Source organism: Penicillium bovifimosum, assembly GCF_028826915.1.
Source record: "Penicillium bovifimosum strain IBT 22155 chromosome Unknown utg000005l_segment0_segment0, whole genome shotgun sequence".
Classification (NCBI taxonomy): Eukaryota; Fungi; Ascomycota; class Eurotiomycetes; order Eurotiales; family Aspergillaceae; genus Penicillium; species Penicillium bovifimosum.
Window position 1 is genome coordinate 2060462 of NW_026622714.1, and position 12998 is coordinate 2073459.

At 51.6% G+C, this 12998-nt stretch overlaps 5 protein-coding genes across 5 annotated transcripts; 3 read left to right on the plus strand and 2 right to left on the minus strand.

Annotated features, from left to right (window-relative positions):
• Positions 1-38: 38 nt before the first annotated feature.
• On the plus strand, positions 39-792 carry N7515_005947 (GIG1 family protein; the record flags this gene model as incomplete). Its single annotated transcript, XM_056666691.1, has 2 exons — positions 39-174; positions 245-792. The coding sequence occupies 2 exons, from the start codon at positions 39-41 to the stop codon at positions 790-792; spliced, it is 684 nt and encodes a 227-aa protein (XP_056520287.1).
• Positions 793-1281: 489 nt separating this feature from the next.
• Positions 1282-5106, minus strand: N7515_005948 (chromosome segregation protein SMC; the record flags this gene model as incomplete). The annotated part of the gene is made up of 5 exons (XM_056666692.1): positions 1282-1574; positions 1630-3527; positions 3582-4792; positions 4843-5002; positions 5069-5106. 5 exons carry the CDS (start codon positions 5104-5106, stop codon positions 1282-1284), a joined length of 3600 nt encoding a protein of 1199 aa, XP_056520288.1.
• A 320-nt stretch (positions 5107-5426) lies between these two features.
• N7515_005949 (serine/threonine-protein kinase RIO1) lies at positions 5427-7124 on the plus strand (the record flags this gene model as incomplete). The annotated part of the gene is made up of 1 exon (XM_056666693.1): positions 5427-7124. One exon carries the CDS (start codon positions 5427-5429, stop codon positions 7122-7124), a length of 1698 nt encoding a protein of 565 aa, XP_056520289.1.
• A 908-nt stretch (positions 7125-8032) lies between these two features.
• On the minus strand, positions 8033-9691 carry N7515_005950 (autophagy-related protein 17; the record flags this gene model as incomplete). The annotated part of the gene is made up of 1 exon (XM_056666694.1): positions 8033-9691. The coding sequence occupies one exon, from the start codon at positions 9689-9691 to the stop codon at positions 8033-8035; it is 1659 nt and encodes a 552-aa protein (XP_056520290.1).
• A 1134-nt stretch (positions 9692-10825) lies between these two features.
• Positions 10826-12844, plus strand: N7515_005951 (F-box/WD repeat-containing protein; the record flags this gene model as incomplete). Its single annotated transcript, XM_056666695.1, has 1 exon — positions 10826-12844. The coding sequence occupies one exon, from the start codon at positions 10826-10828 to the stop codon at positions 12842-12844; it is 2019 nt and encodes a 672-aa protein (XP_056520291.1).
• Between the last annotated feature and the right edge of the window lie 154 nt (positions 12845-12998).

Here is a 12998-nt window from a genome sequence, read left to right on the forward strand (position 1 = left end):
TCCCTTTTTAGGGTAAAAGAATAGAAATTCATTACAAAATGACTAAAACGACTAAAACGACTGAAATACCTACAATCCCTGCCTTCAATTTAACCGACCTGGACCGTAAACTCCTGGCCATGACCGACGAGGAGTTCGTCCACCATGACTGGGAAGAACTGAAAAGCATCATCGGTGAGTCTTATTGACACCATAACTCCCATCCGGTAACAAGGCCCCATCTCATCCCATACGTTCATAATAGCACGAAACGATCTCGGGGCACTCAAACGGAAGCCCTCCGATCTGCGCCGATACCTGGCCTGGACACAAGAGACCAAAGCCCAATATGGCTCGATCATGAATTACATTTGCCAGCGGCGATTACGGTGGGATTTACCGCAGAGCGGAACTAGCTCGGCGTTGGACAAGCAAAGCGGGCCTATGGCGGCTTTCAAGAACCCGCGTCCCTTTGCCGACCCGGAAGACTACAAGATCCTCCGCAATGACTGGCCATACGGTCTTACCCCGGGCATTTCACATCTCATCGTGTGGTTGCGTACGCCGATTCCCGTGAAATCTGGGGAAGGCCATTTGACTGAGGAATCGCGCGAAATGATCAATGAGTTTGTTCGAAGGACTTTCGTGGATAGGCTGGCCCAGGATCCTCACAGATTTCCGGATCCTGCCTCCCATGTGCTGTGGTTCAAGAATTGGGTTGGGTTGCAGAGTGTGAGGGCTTTGGAACATGTCCATATCTTGGTCCGCGATGTTCCTGAGGATATTCTCTTCGAGTGGTCGTCCGAACATTAGGTTATGGCTTATGCCCACCAGTTGGCCGGACGGCTTTGCCTCTTTCGTCAGGTTTCTATTTTTAGCGGCATCCAACATTGCATGAGATCAAGTCGTAGCGTTATATAGAGTCCCGGTCTTTAATCTTTATAGTCAGATACATCAAATGCTGCAATCCGTCTTTTGGAAACCGGGAGATGTGTTGGTGCGCTTGGTACGATTATCCCCACCCCCACCAAAACTCCGCTTTCAGCTCGTGGCTCGTGGCTCGTGGCCACCATGTGCTCTGGACCCATACTCAATCTTGATCCGTGCGTAGCTTGGAAGAGCCAGGCAACGTAGCAGCCCGGACAATTCTACGTCGAGGAGGTACACAGGTTTACGTTACAAAGATCATGATAGATAAAATAGCATAAAGAAGAAGTTAGGTATCAGAACACGCCAGCCAGCCTCTCCATAGAGGGAAGATTGAATACAATATACAAAAGAGAGCACACACGAGCAACGCAACTACGTCTTCTGCTCTTCCACGAACTTCAGAGCCTCTTCTCTTGAAACGACATCGATGGTACTGGCCTTCTGCCGGAAGCTTACACCGTAGCACTTCTCGGCCACATGCAACATCTCAGGTCGGAAGGTAGTGCAGATGAACTGTCCGTTGGTCGAGTCGGAGATAGACTTGAGCATCTGTGCAACAGCGGTACGATACTGCGCATCCAGATTGGCATCGATCTCATCGAACAAGTAGAAAGGCGCAGGATCACAAGCCTGGATGGCGAAGACGAGTGCGAGGGCACAAAGACCTATCGTAGGATGGTTAGCATGACATGATACACGGATCTAGGCTAGAATGCTTACTCTTTTGTCCACCACTCAGCTGTTGAATACGCTGCTGGTCATCGTGCTTGCTATTAAAGCTCACGCTGATGCCAACGCCGACGTAATTCTCGACACTTTGCCGAGCTTGCTCGTCGTCGGAGTCAACGTCGTCATCGGTCCGGGCAGCACGGTCGGTCTTTCGCTGAATGATAAGACGACCGCGACCGGCTGGAACAAGCTTTTCGAAGACGTTGTGGAACTCTTTAGAGACCTGCTTGAATGTCCGCTCAATGGCTTCATCTTTGCGTTGATCGAGAACAGCGATGAGGTCATCGATGGACTTTTGCGACGCATCCAGCTCGGACCGACGGGTTGTCAGAGTCTCACGTTGCTTGGTGAAACTGTTGTACTGTTCGAAAGCTTTCTTGTTGACATGAGAATACTTCTTGAGAGCCTCGTTTGTCTTGTGCAGCTTTTTGACAACAGTGTTGGAGTCGGTGTTTTGGTATTTGGTGAACGCTTCGTCCGGAAGGACTCCGAGGGCGCGAATGTTGGCTGCACATTCAGCACCCTGCTTGGTTAGTGCGGCCTTCTTTTGCATGCTCTTCTCCATACGGCGTTGGTGCTTCTCGATAGATCGAGCGAGCTCTTCGATCTCCCGCCGGGTCTCCGCGTTACGCTGTTGCAATCCCAAAACCCGAGCATTACCTTCCTCAATCGAAACGTCAACCTCCTTCAGCCGTGCATTCAGCTTCTCCAAAGCCTGACTAATGCGTTTCACCTCACGCTGTGTCTCCTTCAGGTTGCCCTGGACTTCCTCATCGGCAATGTCAAGGTCCCGGTTCAGGAGTTGATCAAGGCGAGGGTTGAGGTTCTCTCGAAGCTCAACTTCCAGCACCGATTTGCGTGCCTCCAGCTCGCTGCGCTGACTCGAAAGCTCTTGGTACTGGCGGCGCAGGTCTTGCACTGTGCTGCTCAAGGTCTCCAATTGAGCTTCCTCTTCCGTGGTGAGGGCTTTCTGGAAAGGCGATGATAATTCGGCCTGGAAAGCATTGACCTGATCATTCAATGCCGCAAGATTAGACTCCACATTCCGCAGAGCGCGTCGCTTGGCTTCGAGGTTGTCGTTCTTTTGTTGGAGAAGATCACGCTTGGCTCTCAACTCCTGTCGCAGAGGCCCACTGCTGTTCTGAACCTGATGCCTCTGTTGCTCGAGCTTTTGCAGTTCACCGACGGCCTTTGTGATCAGTTGGTCAAGTGCTTCCAACTCTTTTCGAATTTCTGTGCCCCGGTTTTTCTTAATTTCGTACTCATCTCGCCACTTTCCTAGACCCTTGACGGCTTCCAGTCGTGACTGACGGGAGTCATGGTAACCACCGGTAAGAGCACCACGCTTGTCTGACCGATCACCCTCGGGAGTGATAGCATTGACACCGTGACTGCGAGCGTATTGCGAGGCAACTTGCAGGTTAGGGCAAATGATGGTTTTGCCGAACACGTGCTGGAAGGCTCTCTCATATGCTGGGTCGTACTGCAACTTATCGATCATGGGGATTGTGTCACTAGCACGGGGCATGACCATCGGCCTAGTGCGAAGACGGTTTAGAGGCATGAAAGTCACACGGCCAGCCTTCTCCTTCTGCAGGTACTCGAGAACAGTTGTTGCAGTTTCATCGGTGTCGACAACGTAGTGGAAGAGACTCTGGCCAGCGGTTACTTCGACAGCGGTACGATACCTGTCGCTGACATCGAAAAGTTCAGCCAAAGTACCATAAACCCCTTCAAGGTTATGCTGGCGCACAATTCGGCGCACTGCAGCAATTCCGCGACTGGTGTTGTTATCCATCATGTGTGAGAGGTTGCGCTCCGCACGGTCCACCTCCTGGGATGCATTGGAAAGCACCGAGTCGAGCTTTGCCTCCTCTCTCCAGAGTTCCCTGTGAACATATTAGTGTCTGGTCTTGAACATAGGGATTCGAAGAAAAACTGACTTTCTCTGGTCCATTAAACGATCCCGTTCATCCTTAGCATCTTGAACTAGTTGATCTACCGAGTGCATTGTATCGCCTCGTCCATCGATCTGTTGGCGCAAGCGTTCAGTCTCCGGCTCCAAAGCAGCAATCTCGGCTTCCAGGTCCTTGATGTCGTCCTGGGTCTGGGAGATCACACTCTGCACCGTTTTGATAGAGCTTTGGCTTTCGCGGACTTCCAGGTTGAGCCACTTGTCTCGTTCGGACTGGTTTTTGAACCTTGAGTTCCGGCCCTGCTTTGCATACAGACGCTGACGCGATGTCTCGGCATCCATCAATTGCGACTTGGCAGTATCTTCCTGATCCTTCAAGGCATTGAAGCGCGGGAGGATCTCCTGGTATTCAGCCTCGCGCTCGGCAATAGCGGTTTGAACAGAGCTGAGGTCGGCGTCGTATCGTGACTTCAGTGCCTGAGCGGCAGCCTGATTGTCGGAAAGAGACTTGGCCTGCAATTCGTACTGAGCCAGAGTTTTGGATGCTTCACGGCGCTCATCCTCTAGTTGGGCCTTGTCAACCTTTAGGAACTCAATTTGTTGTCGGCATTCCGCGATCTCAGCATCAATCTGGGCCATGGCTTTCTCGCCTTCAACAAACTGATCACGATTGTTGTCGGCATCCTCAACTCCATTCTGTCGCCGCTCTTCGATCTCATTGAGAACCTTGCCGATTTCCTGTTGTTCGAGTGAGTAGATGGTGTATTCTAAACAGCGGCGTTCCTTGTCTTTCTCTTGGAAGCTTCGAAGCTCGTCCTTTTCTTCCTCAAGTTCGGCAAGTCGTTCATTGATGTAGTCCAGGAGTTCATCGATCTTCGCGCGTTTGCTATTGGTCTCGTTCATGATTTTCAGAGACTCCGATCGACGAGCTTCGTAGACCTGGGTACCGGCAACTTCCTTGAGTAGGACCAGACGCTCCGAATCCTTCATATTAGTCAAAGCAGTGACTCGACCTTGCGGGACAATATAGTAAGGATTGGATCGAGAGAAACCGGCCGACTCGAGCAAGTTCATAACATCGTTCTTGGTGGCATTTTTGCGATCGAGGGTGTATTCGTCCTTCTTGATGCCGATAGTACGACGGAGGACGACCTCAGGTTTGCCGGTAGGGAATCGATCGTCGGAGTTGTCGAAGATAATCTCCACGTAGGCGGACATCACAGCTGAACCGGAACCTTCCTACGTTGCGTCAATGAATCTGTACATCAGAGCAATGTCAAAACACGTACGTGCAAGAGGGCTTGTCGCTCCTCCCTTCCGAGGTGGGTATATGCATCGCTAAGAACGAAGCGGATGGCCGCAAAGAAGTTACTCTTGCCGGAACCATTGCGGCCAACAATAACGTTGTGTTTAGGGGAAAATGGCTCAATGACCGTTTGGTCCTTGTAGCTATATTGCATCCGGCGTCAGCTTTGTGTTCAACCCGGAGTAATCGAGAATAGTGATGTGGTATACCTCTTGAAGCCTTGGATAATGATCTGCTTGACATACATCTTGAGAACACACGCGCGACGCGAGAATCAATTAGAGCACCGCGGCACAACGCGCCTGGCGCAAGATGAGAGAGACGTATAATATGCCACAAGGATGAAAGCAAGTAGATCTCTCCAGTAATGAACAAATAATAGCCGAGGGGTATCGTGGGTGTGTTGCGAAACCGTGATTGACTACGCGAGGAACGAAATCAGCGCGTCTCGTTGGGCGCGGGGTTCTGCCGGGCGGTGACCCTATTTTTGGGTCACAGAAAAAAAAAGATTCCTTGAGGACGGCGAACGCATTCATATCTTCATTTTCTCAACATTGAAGTTCCAAAATGGCTTCAAACAGGGATATCATCCAGACACCTGGCATCGCCGATGGCATCGCGCCGTCGCACACTTACGTGCCCAACGAAGGCTACGTGAACACCGATAATGCAGACTCCGCTGAGGCGGGGCAATATCTGCCCGATGACCAGGAAGAGGATGAGGACGAGGAGTACTACGACGACATTTTCGACGAAGAATTGGATCGCGAAGACATTCTTTCATCCGATAACAGTGATCTTACCAAAGCCTACAACCGCCAACGCCGAATCAACGACCTCGCTGCCGATTCCAATGCGCCGAGATGGACCTACCCCAAAACGAACACCCAGAAGCCTACCGTGAATACATCTGCGTCCATCGATGACCAGGTCAAGTCTCTCACTCGTCATGCTGCGAAGATCAAGTTGGACGATCAGCAGGCTGGCATTTCAGGCCACAGCGGCAAGGGTGGAGATAAGGCAGACCGAGCCACGTCGGAACAAGTGCTGGATCCCCGTACGCGAATGCTTCTTCTACAGATGATCAACAGAGGCCTTGTATCTGAGATTCACGGATGTCTGTCGACCGGAAAGGAAGCCAACGTCTACCATGCCATGTCTATCTCGCAAGATGATGAGGAGGCTGCCCCGCTGCACCGTGCGATCAAGGTTTACAAGACTAGTATCCTGGTGTTCAAGGATCGCGATAAGTACGTGACTGGAGAGTTCCGTTTCCGTCAAGGATACAACAAGAGTAACAACCGCGCCATGGTCAAACTCTGGGCCGAGAAGGAGATGCGAAACCTGCGACGAATTTATGCTTCCGGCATTCCCTGCCCGGAGCCGATCTTCCTTCGTCTGCACGTTCTCGTCATGGGATTCATCGGTAGCTCTAAGGGTCTGGGCGCACCGCGCCTCAAGGATGTGGAATTCAATATCCCTGAACCCGAGACTCGCTGGCGTGCTCTGTATATGGAATTGCTGGGCTACATGCGTGTTATGTACCAGACCTGTCGTCTGGTGCACGCCGATCTTAGCGAGTACAACATCTTGTACCACAAGGAACGTCTCTATATCATCGATGTCAGTCAAAGTGTTGAGCACGACCACCCGCGCAGTCTGGAATTCTTGCGCATGGATATCAAGAACGTCAGCGACTTCTTCCGCCGAAAGAACGTAACGGTTCTCTCCGAGCGAACTGTGTACCAATTTATCATCTCCCCCGAAGGGCCGACTGATGTCACGGCTGGAAACGAGGAGATGACCAACGCAATTGAGAAGCTCCTCGTTGCCCGCGAGGAGGGTAACGATGAGCAGCACGAGGCAGAGGATGCCGACACTGCTGTGTTCCGTCAACAATATATTCCCCAGACACTAGAGCAAGTGTACGATGTCGAGCGTGATGTCGAACGCATTCGCGATGGCGAAGGTGCCGATCTGGTCTACGGAGATCTGCTGGCTAGCAAAAAGAAGCCCACCGATGTTGAGGAGGACTCTGAGTCCGATGCAAGCGGCGGTGTCTCAGTCTCAGGATCTGATTCGGATGAAGAAGAGATAGATCCATTCGCGCCCAAGCCGCCACGCGGAAAGCGTTTCGAAGACAAGGACTCCAAACGCGACCACAAGGCAAAGGTGAAGGAAGAGAAGCGTGAGAAGCGGGCGAACAAGATGCCGAAGCATCTGAAGAAGAAACTTATTTCTACATCTGCGAGAAAGAAGAGATGAGCTCGTCTATCTTTTTGGCCTTATCTTTCTTTGCATGTGCACGGGTTGAGAACTCTTTTATGTTCTTCTCAACGGCCCTGTTCCTTCCCAACTACGTGCCTTCCCTGTCGTTGCTGGTCGCAAGATCACAAGCTCGCTCAACAAAGAAAAATGGCACTATGGCTCAAGGTCCTTTCAGCCGAAAAACCATCTGTGTGGTCCACACTGATATCTACTCAGTGATCCTGAGCATGAGCGCCCTCGAAAAGCGGCGGCAGCCTAGATAGGAAAGGCTTCACCCGGCAGACATTGTCCTGTCTATATAGCTGCATGTACGGAAGGAGCATTGGGCATATGATACCTTGGTCCATACTTGATAAAATGGGAAAATACAGCGAATGAATATATGCGATGCAATGCGGACCGCCTACTAGGTAGATCCATGTAGCAATTCTTCCATTTAGATAGACTTCTATATGTTCATACCTAGAGGTGTTCACATGGAACTTATTTCAACAGTCAATATTGGTATAACATGGAACCTATCAGAGCTCTCTTTGGAAATCACCCCAATCCGTCCTCACCCCACGAATCCCCCACAAAGGCAGCCAACAGTGCGTACGTCGCCGAGTGAGTGAGAGTATGCATCTGGAGGCCGGCACCAAGCTGGGGAGTTATGAGATGAGTATGACAGAAGGTCAGACCTATTGGGTTTTCATCATTTAGGTTGCACGCCACGGACCAATATGTTAGTGAAAGGCGGCCCTTCAAAGGCCTCAGATCCAATTTGCATCATAATTACAAATGGCACGAGAATATGAGGACGAAGAGGCCAATCAGAACGCCAGGAACGCTGGGATAAGTATGGCGAATCAAGGGTATAGGAGAAAATGAAGAAATGCCAGCCTCTGACACGTGCACAGGAGGTATCAAGCCGGGTGAATTCCGGAGGCAGCCTTGTTTCGTGCTTTGACCCTTGCGTAAGCTTGCTCAATGAGGTCCCTTGGTAGGTCGGGAATATGTTCTCCTTTGGCACTATTGTCTGAGACACCCGCCTTGGCAAGCCGTGTGTACTCGTGCGAATCGGGTTCCTCCGCTGCATTGTCAGGATTACCATCTAGGTGACCCCCTGGGAGGCGGGAGAATTGCACCTGCATTGGCGCTAGGCCAACACCAGGCCATATGTCAGAAGGGAGGAAGTCGCCTTGCTCGACACGGAATGTTTCACGAGCAGCAGCATCTTCATCATGAAGCTGATCTAGTTTCTGCCGGGTGTCTCGAAGTACTTTCTCCACGCGTTGGCGGACATGACGCCGACGTGCTACCTCGAGAATGAGGCTATCATAAGCATTGAGGAAACCGTCGTATAGGGAGTGAAGATCAGAGAGTTCTGCAAGGCCAGACTGGATGCGGTCATTCTCCTCGTGCCAAACACGGGTGAAATTATGTGCCTGGGAAATGTAACGGGGTAGACGGGTTGAGGCGAGTGATGATAGGTGGGTGTGAACTTCTATAGTAGCCTTGGAGATGAACAGCAGCGTATCTCGTTGGGCCTGCACCTGTTCGAAGATGGATTCCATCTCATTGATCCGATCTTGAATTTCCATGACCACATCATCCGCTTCTGGGGCATCCTTGATAAGAACAGCCACCATCTCCTGGTATTCCGCGTCTGTCATTGGGTCAAGCGGGGCGTTCAAATTGGCGTTGATCTCTGCTCCGATATTTGGCATCCCATCATTGCTCCCATCTACCCCGGTGGGCATATCACCGGTGATAGACCGCGCAACTGCGCCTCCACCATCTGTGTGCTTCACCGCGGTAACACATAGATCGAAATGTCTCACAAGAGCCTCTAGCAAAACAGCCATCTCTTGAGCATGTGCCTCTAGTGATTGGATCTGACCCGGCATGGACGACAGGGCGAAAAGTCCGGAATCTGATGTAGAAGACGAGGAAGATGTGATCGACACCCGGGATGACGCCAACTTCGTGGCGGTGTGGTAGTGACGAAGCGACTGTCTGGTAGCTTGCAGTTCGTCATCAAATTCACGGTTTGACGTGTCCAATTCGGCTCTCGCCGCGTTAGTGCGGTCGATAGACGCTTTCAAAGAGGCGTGGAGCTCCTCAACGCCCCGCTCGTCAACAAAGTCATGCAACGTCTTCTGCTCTTCATCACCGGGTCTGAATGAACCGTGAACGATTGTCCCACGCAGCAGATCTAACGTGGTCTTGAGCCGAGCATCAGCATCATCCAGCTTTTTGAGGGCCACTGAGAACCCATCACGACCTCGGTATGATATTTGTTCGACCTCGGTACGGATGTCATATAAAAGCCGCAGCTGGCCACTCAAACCTCGCCGTAAGAAGCCTGTCCGCGAGCACACGACGACACTCTGCTCCAGGGCGGAGTGTGACGCAGTAACTATTTCGTTAGCTCGCCAGACATGGTTGATAGATGTCAGCGAGCGTTTGGCTCCCAGCAAATATGATATCAAAGTGTCAACCTGGGGCAATGACTTCTGGTCCCCGGAGTCTGGCCCGGTCTGAGGGCGAATAGACGACAGAGAGGACTGGGATGACGCCATCCTCAAATGCAATGAAGCCTGTTAATGAGCACCCGGAGTGAGATAAGAAGGATCAGAAGCTGACAAAGGGATGGTTTTATTTTCAGGTCGAGTTGAACGTGAGATTCCTACGAGGAAAGGGGTGATCACACCACTTTCACTTGGCAAAGCTCCAGAACACTTCAGTATAGGCCCTAGTTTTGGCTAATCCAGATTATCGGCATCGTGAACAAAAGTGAGGTTGTGAAGAGCTGGCAAAGATAAGGTTGAGCTGCGCTCCGCAAGGTAGATCAAGTAGAAGCACGAGCCCCAAGAGAGAAATGATTTGCGGCAGAAAGAGTAGTTGGAGAATGGCTCTTATCAGTACTCTCACTACTGATTATGGAGCCGTTCTCGGTCGAGAGCTTGGGTTAAACCCGGTGAGCCGTTCACTGGAGTTTATCGCCCTGATTGTGGTAACAAGCTGGGGGTAGTGGAGCTGTTAGATTAAGTGGCGGTGTGAGGAGCTGTTGAACAGAACTCGATCCATCAGAAAGTTATAAACTCCCCAATTTGACTCCAGTGAGATTCGACAAGGGCGAATTAGCCTGTAGGAAGCGCAGGAAAGGGTCTGGGTGATGTGCGAGAGGGCGGAGATGGCGCCATGCGGGTCAGTCACGTGCCTCACCGCCCGGATCACGAATTCGCCGCTCTGTCGCAGTTGCGCAATGGACCCCCAATCATCGATGGCGATATCTGCGACACATACGGATTGTGCAATTCTTTTCAATCGGTATTCCTCTCTATAAAAAAAACGACTCATCAGCCTCATCCGTACCTTCTTCTTCATCCTTGATGTCATTCTATATCCTCACTTGATCCCGTTGCATAATCTTTCTCTGAGGGTACTCAGATCTACAGCGTTTGATAACCGTCGCCCCTCCTCTCGACTTTCCGATTCTGGCCTATCTTCTCAGGCTCCTTCCTCATTGCGATCAACATTTTGACACCTTGCTTGTTCTGTTCCCTTTCATATACCGAGCCTACGCCGAGAACGACAGTTACGAGCCGACTGGCCCCCATCGCAGTGGAAAGACAGACGTGATTGTCACTCCGCCGAGCGACATCCTTCCTCCCCTCCTCCACATTGCGCAACGTCAAATAGAATCAGTCATCATGACTGATAAACCAGGATCCCCATATACCCAGCAGGGTGTGGTTGTGGCAAGTGCGGAGGTCGGTGCCAATGCCGACTCAAACCGCCCTCTGCCGCGCCAGGACAGCCGACTTCCGACACAAACTCTGGAAGAACTTGCGAGGCAAAATGTGGCACCATTTCTCGAAAAATATCAGCCGCGACAGTATGCGCCTTTGCGCTCGCAGATTCTGAGTCCATCCGAGCAGCGCCCGGCGAATGCCAGTTACTGCTACCGTCACCAGCCTGACAAAAAGTGCGGTAGACGCCAAGCCGATGAACAATCTATGACCCAGCTGCAGTCCGAGCTGAACATCCTCCCTCAAAGTGATCAACAGGGGATCGCCCATGTGTGGTCTCTCTTCTCTGCGGCCCCGGCAAAACAACGAACTCTCATGCTCCAGGGAATTTTGGCGCAGTGCTGCTTTCCCCAACTCTCCTACATCTCTGCCAGTGTCCGTGAACTCATCCGAATTGACTTCCTCGCTGCCCTCCCTCCAGAGCTATCATTCAAAATCCTTCGCTATCTCGACACGGCTTCATTGTGTCGCGCAGCTCAAGTTTCTCCTCGATGGAGAGCTCTCGCTGATGATGATGTGGTCTGGCACCGGATGTGCGAGCAGCATATTCGCCGAAAGTGCAACAAGTGTGGATGGGGTCTCCCTCTTTTAGACCGCAAGCGCTTGCGCGAAGCCAAGCGCGAGATTGAGTTGCGCGCGACTAACTGGGGAAATAACGAGCCTGCCGTTGGATCCAGTGAAGCCACTATCGTTGAATCCTGCTCCACCGTTGAACCTGCAGCGAATAACAAGCGCAAGATGGGATCCGACGACAAAGCCTTCGCCCTGGCAAAGCGCCATTGTACATCACCTCAATCACCTGAAGACGACGAAGGTTACTTCAAGACCCGCTATCGTCCCTGGAAAGAGGTCTACCGTGATCGATTCGTTGTCGGTATGAATTGGAAGCACAAACGGTGCTCTGTCAAAGTGTTCAAAGGACACAGAGACAGCGTCATGTGCCTCCAGTTTGAGGACAATATCCTGATGACTGGCTCATATGATGCTACTGTTAAGATTTGGGATACAGACACCGGTGAAGAGCTGCGGACTCTCAAAGGTCACCAAGCTGGAGTGCGGTGTCTTCAGTTTGATGACACGAAGCTAATCACTGGCAGTCTGGATCGCAGCATTAGAGTTTGGAACTGGCGCACAGGGGAATGTATCTCCAAGTACAATGGTCACGCCGAAGCAGTAATTGCTTTACACTTTGATTGTACTCTCCTCGCGTCTGCATCCGTCGATCGCACTGTCAAGATTTGGAACTTCAAGGACAAGTCCACCTTCGTTCTTCCTCATCCACAGGGGGTCAACGCTGTCAAAATCGACTCGATCTCGCGGACAGTCCTGACTGCTTGCGACGATGGTGCCGCTCGCTTGTGGGATCTGGATACAAAGACTTGCATTCGCGTCTTCCACAACCACATTGGAGCCGTCCAGCAAGTTGTGCCTTTGCCTCGGGAGATTGAACTCGAGAATCACCTCGCCGACTGTGAGAATGATCACGTCAGCACTTCTTCCCAAAACGGGGACAATATTCTAAGCACACTATCTCCACTTCTGGAGGCGAAGAGTCTCTCTCTTCAGCCCTCAGCATTCGGCCCCTCTTTCGACGAGGACGAAGGCCGCATGGAACCTCCGCGCTACATCATCACCAGTGGCGTGGATGCCACTATCCGATTGTGGGAAACGAGCACTGGAAGATGTCTTCGTACATTCTTTGGGCATCTGGAAGGCATCTGGGGTCTTTCTGCGGATACCTTGCGAATCGCCTCCGCTGGCATGGATCGCATGGTCAAGATCTGGGACCCCCGCGTGCCCACCTGCCAGGACACCTACGAAGGTCACAGTGCAGCCGTCAACTGCATTGGCCTTAGCGACAGCCGCTTCATCACAGGCGGTGATGACTACCAAGTCCGCATGTACGATTTCCGGGCCTAGTGTGGTCAGTATCTTTGTTCCCTCCCTCCTTTCCCTCTTTTCTCGTGCATGCCAAATACGCATTGTTCGACCATGATTCTTTTTTTTTCTTTTGCTCTTCATGATTGTGCAATACGGCGTTTGATTGCGGGCGCCCTTTACTTTACATACCTAT